The sequence below is a fragment of the Xenia sp. Carnegie-2017 genome, unplaced genomic scaffold (assembly GCF_021976095.1).
Source record: "Xenia sp. Carnegie-2017 unplaced genomic scaffold, XeniaSp_v1 HiC_scaffold_13, whole genome shotgun sequence".
Classification (NCBI taxonomy): Eukaryota; Metazoa; Cnidaria; class Anthozoa; order Malacalcyonacea; family Xeniidae; genus Xenia; species Xenia sp. Carnegie-2017.
Window position 1 is genome coordinate 5,007,875 of NW_025813436.1, and position 7,064 is coordinate 5,014,938.

General features: G+C 38.1%; 1 protein-coding gene across 2 annotated transcripts; it reads left to right on the top strand.

The window, feature by feature from the left end:
* Positions 1–792: 792 nt before the first annotated feature.
* On the top strand, positions 793–6,832 carry LOC124433473. Of its 2 annotated transcripts, XM_046983249.1 has the most exons (5): positions 793–1,406; positions 1,540–1,663; positions 2,169–2,350; positions 5,184–5,770; positions 6,146–6,832. In XM_046983249.1, the coding sequence occupies exons 3-5, from the start codon at positions 2,185–2,187 to the stop codon at positions 6,374–6,376; spliced, it is 984 nt and encodes a 327-aa protein (XP_046839205.1). In that variant the 5' UTR covers positions 793–1,406; positions 1,540–1,663; positions 2,169–2,184; the 3' UTR covers positions 6,377–6,832. The 2 variants fall into 2 exon arrangements, with proteins under 2 accessions (XP_046839205.1, XP_046839206.1); XM_046983250.1 differs by lacking the exon at positions 1,540–1,663 and having other exon boundaries at positions 796–1,406.
* The last annotated feature ends 232 nt before the right edge of the window (positions 6,833–7,064 follow it).

Genomic DNA, 7,064 nt, shown 5'->3' on the forward strand with positions numbered 1-7,064 from the left:
CAATCCCTTGCACCTTTATTCAAATGCCAAGAGAACTAAACAGAACTCGATTAGCAACTCGATCAACACGCCAAAGTTACTCAGCAAAGTTTGCAATGTGAAAAGCACTTGCTCAATCTGATAAGGTATGGACTTTTCAAAATAAAATTGTACACCCCAATAGCTTAATTGAAAGGATACTGCACCATCCATACACACATATCGTTAGGAATAACTTTACTTGCGCACACAACGAAACCTCTCGCGTTTTTTACAAATTGGAATGTGCTTAGCATAATTTAATATTCTTCCTCGCACAAAGAAACTTATCATCGATTGTTTTCAGATGTTCATAAAAATGAAAATGTCTGACACGACAATTTTGAAGTGCCCTTGTAAGGCACTTGACAACGACTCTTTATTTTGATCACCGACAAATGCATCTGACGAGTCCATATCACCCGGAAAGCACTTTAGGTGAAAATTTGTGATTTCACAGAAACACACACACAAGAACAAAGAGCTGGGTAACTCGATGCTTCGTGATCTCTAATGTCACAGCGACAATGAAGACCCCTTTCTAGCTTCATCGTCCTTTAGGCAAGGTCATCAATTTTTCGCGAGACACTATAACCTAAGAATAACCGAATAACCGTATAGAAATCTGATAAAAGATCTTCCAAAGCCGATCGCTATTTTACCTTTTGAAAGCACGATGACAATTCGAGCGTCGCCAGTTCTAATTAAAGAGGTTTTCATATACAAATATTAACTTATGCAATTTTTTGATGCCATGCTGCGATTTATTTGTCAAACAAATTACATTTACTTGGAAATAACGCTCTTGATGAATATGCAATATGCTTCTTTAAGAAATTATCGAAACATAGCAAAGTATGTGAAGACAGAGAAAAATATCAGAATCCTGTTAACGAGCTACATTTGTAAATTCCATAATTTTAGTCTACATGGTGGCGAAGAATGCACAATGAAGAACGAGAGCTAGCTTTGCACAGAGTAAATTATGTAGGTAAAGATGATCAGTTGGGTAGTATTGGCTGCATAACAAAGGGTGAAGGTCAATCTGTACACAGTACAAACTATGAACTAAACGTTCGTCAGTGTAGCCAACTAATGACAAAAAAGCGAATTATTTCATAATCGAAGTCTGATGAGATAATTGTCATCTAGCAGTCTCGTGTTTTAACATGATGCAGAGTCGATGAACCGCATCGTGTGGAATTCTGGGACGGAGCGATGAAAAAACATCAAGAGTTGCTACGTAAAGGAAGTCGACACTGGACGTGGCGTCTTTAATAGAGTGAAGCGTGGGTTTCAGCATGTCAGTGTCGTAGGAGACGGCCCAACAAAAGAGGTGTGAGAGGTCATAAGAAAACAGGAAAATTGGCAGGCGCTACATTTTGAAAGTAAGACTTGATCTTTTTTTTCGAGACAAACAATTTTGTGTGGGTAATGTTTCTGCACGCCTTGTATTTTTTTCGACGTCCTGTTTTAGTTTGTTTGACGATGTCAGGAATTTTAATAAGCTTTCTTATGCAGAGCAATTGCATGCCTTTGTTGCAACGATTATTGGAGGAGCCAAGTGTTAAAAGCCACATTGACTAAACAAGCAGTGCCTCTTATCTGCCTTTGCTGTTCTCATCTTGTGAAACGAACTCGACAGGTGATGAATGTGTACAAAACTGTGCATGATGTCATGTTTCGTACGCCAAATCAGCATGGTCTTAAATTAGTAGCTGAAAGTGTTTTTACAACTATGAAAGACAGGGCTCACAGCAGGTTGTATTGGCTTTATCTCTACCATTTGAACCTTGTCGTTCGCATTTGTGAGCAAAACACCGTCCATGGGCTTATATAATCCCGGGATGAACATATTTGATAAAAACGTGTGTGTATGTGTGTGCAGTAGTTAATGACTTGATGTAAAACGTAAGAAACCGATGCGAGTCGGGTGAAGAAATGAGGCAGAAGGTAGTCTTGGCTACATAACGATATGTATAGCTTTATCTTTGATTATTATGCATGAACTTATAATAAATGATCTTCTATCTCAAGTGGACGAAACTTCGTCATTCTCCGAGCTAAACAGACCGTTTACCGTAATCCAAATTCCAGACTGAGCTCCGTAAAAAAACTTATGTCAATTCGAATCAAATTCATATTTGCAGGAGTGTGAATGAAAATATGGATTTCGGCCCCTTAAGCCCTGAAGATGAGCAATTTCTTTACGAGACATTTATGAAGCTAACCAGTCGAGAGTTCAGCGACAGATTGGAGAGGACATGTTCCGAAGATGATAGCGAGGAATCAATAGATATCCCGCTTGTGGACTTTTTCGATTATGACGAAGGTGGGTGACTTGTGTATTTTAGAAACACTTTGCATTTCTATCGTACAATTAAACTGTCGGAAACAAGTTTTTGTGCGAACTAGTTATCACTAAGATCTGTAGCACAGTTGGTGTTTAAGCTCGGGATTGTCGATCGTACGACGCGCAGAACAAAAGAGGCTCGTTGAAGCATTTAATGTGTAATTACTTTTTTTAAGATTTTAAATGCAGACGGGTGCGATGAAAACATCGCGATTTTTCGAAATGGGCATAAAAAACAAATAGCCAGGAAGAGCTCGTACATAAGAAAAATGTCCCCACGGATGTGGGAAGTCGAAATTAGAGGTTGCTAATCATTTCGAGACACCATTCTGATAACATAAACCAGAGACGTGTATTTAAAAAACACTTGAGGACTAATTTCACATTTGTCTTGATATTTTATGCATGAGTTATACAGGAAAATTGTATGTCAAGACAAAAACCTTGACATATTGAGAAGTGTTTAGTTCTATATATTTAGTCCTAATTTTAAGAATATGCACGGTATGCCATTTGAGGTAAAACAACCTTGTAACCGCCCTCGAAGGTGGGATGAATTCTCTCGAAAAGAAAGAATTTCTCAGTGTTGATCAAACAAATACGGAAGAAATTCCAGGTCGACAAAACGAAAGCCCTCAAATTGCTTTCAAAGTAGACAAGACTTTGCGCAATCACCAAATGAGCATTAGTCTTTCAGTCTTGAAACAGTCACTTTGGAAAAAAAGTACTTTATCTTGTGTCGATTATCGTTCCATTGTTTTTGAAACAATTCTCGGGCAAAGTGTTTGAGTATCATGACGTGATGGCACAAAGTAAATACATGCAGAACATAAGACACCGATCTGTAAATAAAACTTAATGACTTCTCGTGAAAGTGTCGAAAAATGAATGAAACCTGGTCTTTACTGAAATCGGGCTCTTCACTTTGTTTTTGTAAAAATCCCCGAGGAAGCTGAGTGTGTGTAATGAAAGTAGAGGCTCGGAGCTTTTGACGAGAGGCTTTCGGTAGAATATGAGCTCATTTTTGGTGAACGAATCTCTGGGATGAATACTGTTGAAGTAAAGCAGTACAAAATAAGCTGTATATGTACAATATGCTTCTTGTGTGTGCGCTTTCTACGCTATCTGGATGAGCATTTAGACAAAGATGGCACGCTAACCACTGCGTTAAGCAGTGGAATTATGTGAAACACGATTATTTCTAGCGTACAACCCATATATACACATGTAGTAGCGAGCCATACGCTTAAGTCAAATTATAGTAAAGAAGAAACAAAGTATTATGAAGATGAAGGTTAGCGTAGGATACGCTTGACATTGTTGAGTACAATCGAATTCCAAACTGATTTATCAGTTAAACTAATTTACAGTGATTCTCATAAATAAAGAATCTGATCACTTAAAATAAACTTGGGAACTAATTTTCGTCGAGGTGTGGGCGAAAATACTTTGCCAAGGAAGTTTCAGTACGATGGAGAAACTGTAAACAATCGTGTTCTTATCAAAGATCAAAAATTACCATAATTCGTCAAGTTTTTTGGCAACAACACCATGTCATTGTTGATACATACTCTCGCGGAGTCGGTGTAAGTAAGACTCAGCATGAAAAAAAGCCTCTAATTTTACACACGACTGGTTACTTTCAACGTTTTCGTCACTTATCTCGACATCCTTCAGGTTACAAATTGTTGACGTGAATTTTAAAGAAAGAAAAATGATCTCCCCTTTAGATCCATTCCCCAAAATCTGCCATATAAAACGATGTTTCTATAAAGAGTTTCCATACTCAGCTTGGATTTAGACACTGAAAAGTTGAGCAGGGATGTGTATGACTTATCAATGAGTTTGTCTCAATCAAACGCATATTATAATGATTGTCATATGATTATTCGTTTTGACTTAAACACAGCGCGTAACCATTATATTTGATTTGCAGTAAAATTTGACGTGAAATTTCGTTTATAAGGCCAATTACTGATTGACAAAACTGTCGTATTCGTGACTTGAATCGCATGTTGAACCACGCAAAGCAAAAAGTTGAATTCTTAATAGTATACGTTGTATCGGAAATACTTAATTAACGAGCTCTTATAGAAGTACAAAGAAATGGTATTTTTATGACATAAACACTAGAAATCAATTCATTCTCTCATGAAGATTTCAGACGAACGCGAAGTATGTCTTAGATTGGAATTTTCGACATGAAGTGGAAAATGTTATTTTTTCAATGCATTTTCATTTAGAAATTAAAAGAAACCAATATTTCGAGTGAAAATTTATTAACAGCTGCCACGCTATATATTCATAGACATTTTGGCCCAATTACAGAATACCATGTCGCAAAGACTGCCAATAACTATCAGGCTAGGTTATCATTAGGAATAGGGTTATAGGTTCGGGCTTGCAGGTAGTACAAATATGTGGCTGGATGTACTATTTAATTACTATTCATGGCAGGCATCCTGTAGCACATTTACACTACAAAAATAGTAAAATGGGATAAAAGGATACAAATAGGATAAAAGGATGCAAATGGATAGACATGCAAGTGGGAAGCTCATGTTGGTTGACTAAAAGCAAAATCATTGTAGAAAGGCTAGCACGGCGGAGCGAGTTTTTCAATGAAGTGAAAATGGCGTCTTTATAGTAAAATATTTCTGACCGTAACATTGCGAACATGATTATGAAGATTGACTCTGAAGATGACTAAGATTGTCCAGACGTCAGTCGACACCAACAGTCCTTCTTCGGACTCCACTAACCTGCACTTTCTAAACCTACAAACATGTAATAAAACTTTATTATCTTCTAGAACCCGAAGGATACACAAGTCCAATTGAGTGTACGCTGTCAACAGTACCCAAACAGCCAGTCTTCAATGAGATGTACCCTAGCAGCCCATCTCCTTGTGAATCTCCCGTATCCTTGTTCCCTCCGATCCATTTAGATACCCTGTTTACCGAGGAGAGCCCTTTAGTGGCAAGCGAGATCATTCCGTCACCAACGTCAATGCAAATACCTCAGCAACCCCAAGAGTTACCTCAACTGAAGGAGGAGGTCAACCCGATCGCACCGAATGAGCTAACGCCTCCTTCCTCTACGCAAGCTGAATCATCATTGGTTCAGTCTACGCAAGCTGAATCATCATTGGTTCAGTCTACGCAAGCTGAATCAGCATTGGTTCAGTTTATCGACTTGAAAAACCTTTACGAGAAGGCCCAGGTGAGAAGAAAAGGAACTTCGGAGCAACGATTGGTCGACTGTCGTATACACATGATCTCAAATTTCCAAGTCGAACCGTGTAACGTACAAGTCTGGGTGCAGAGATTCGCCGAAATCAAGGGCTTTCAAAATTATGTCCAACTTCCGGTGATTGTTGAAAAGACTTTACCTACTATGGTACGTTATATGAGGCAAAGGCGAGCGTATTGGGTTGCATTATTAATCTTAAATCACTTATATTCAAAACAGTGAGAGTAGTTATTGCGGCGGTATTGAAAGAAGCTTTAAACATAGACAATGTTAGTAAGGATGCAGGAGGAACAAGGAGGGATAGGAGAGGAAGAGTAAGGAAGAGGGAGGGATCATCTAAAATGTACATATATTTGTGTTGTGAAATTCTTTTTGTTATACCCTTCATATGACCTTTCAAACTGGGTCTATATTACTGATGCAGAATAGAAAGACCTGGGATCAAAGATCGCACTTGAAGAAAGAGGAATCAAGAAATGTTTCTTGATGACATCTAGACTGACAACATTTTTTTCCTCTTAGCAATGTTTCTCAGTCAACTTGGATGCGGTCTATTTGACATCGTTGGGCAACAGATTCTACCAGCTCAGCACAACAGACAGACAACGCAAGAACCGTTTTATCCTGCACGCGTACCTCATCTTCCCGGACAATAGCATCGCGCAATTCGATAGCGAACCGTTTCTTATCCGAAGCAGAAAAATCTCGCCGAATCCTCGAAAGCCACGAACTGCAAGCTCACATCCACTCTGAAAGGATGAAACTCGCAAATATTCTCTTCGTTAGTAGGAAATACCATGAGGAATAACTCCTTTCGTTCTATAGCTAACTGCCGTTTTCACCTTATATGACACGTTGCTGTAATAGCTTTAAGTACAGGACAGGTCATCGCTTCCGTTAAGAGTGCTACCTGTTCAGGGTATTTCATTATTTATTGGGCAGACAAGATTCGAAATAATTAAAAATAAATCGTTGTTAACTTTTCGCGAACGTCTTTATAAATACAACCGTATAGAGTCCATACTCCGTAAGAGATTCCACACCTTTAAGGTTTGTGTAAAAATCTTGCTTTTTTAGCACATAGATTTTTAATTTGTTATGAATTGAATCTTTTAATTGTAAAATAAACTTTTATAATTGTGGAATATATGTATGTGCTTATGATAGCCATAGATAATTAATATCAACGATTAAATTCACTTGAGTTGAGATTTTTCCCTCCTCCATTTCATTGAAAGCAAAAGTTTAAAAAACATGTGCGTTGTTGCTTTATTTCGATTTAGAAATGGTCGATTGGACTATTCGTTCGTTCAGCCATGCATAATAGTACTGCTTGACACGTTTCAAAGTAGATAGACAAAAATACTACGAAGAATTTTGCGGAGAATTAGTGAGAAAGGAAAGAAGGACGATGGCAAACATCTCGAGCCAATTCATCACA

Bases quoted from the DNA above. Each gene is read 5' to 3' on its own strand.
- LOC124433473 (XM_046983249.1), top strand. From the start codon at position 2,185: ATGGATTTCGGCCCCTTAAGCCCTGAAGATGAGCAATTTCTTTACGAG. The intron at 2,351-5,183 runs GTGGGTGACTTG...ATTATCTTCTAG, and splicing joins CTTTTTCGATTATGACGAAG to AACCCGAAGGATACACAAGT. The intron at 5,771-6,145 runs GTACGTTATATG...TTTTCCTCTTAG, and splicing joins AAAAGACTTTACCTACTATG to CAATGTTTCTCAGTCAACTT.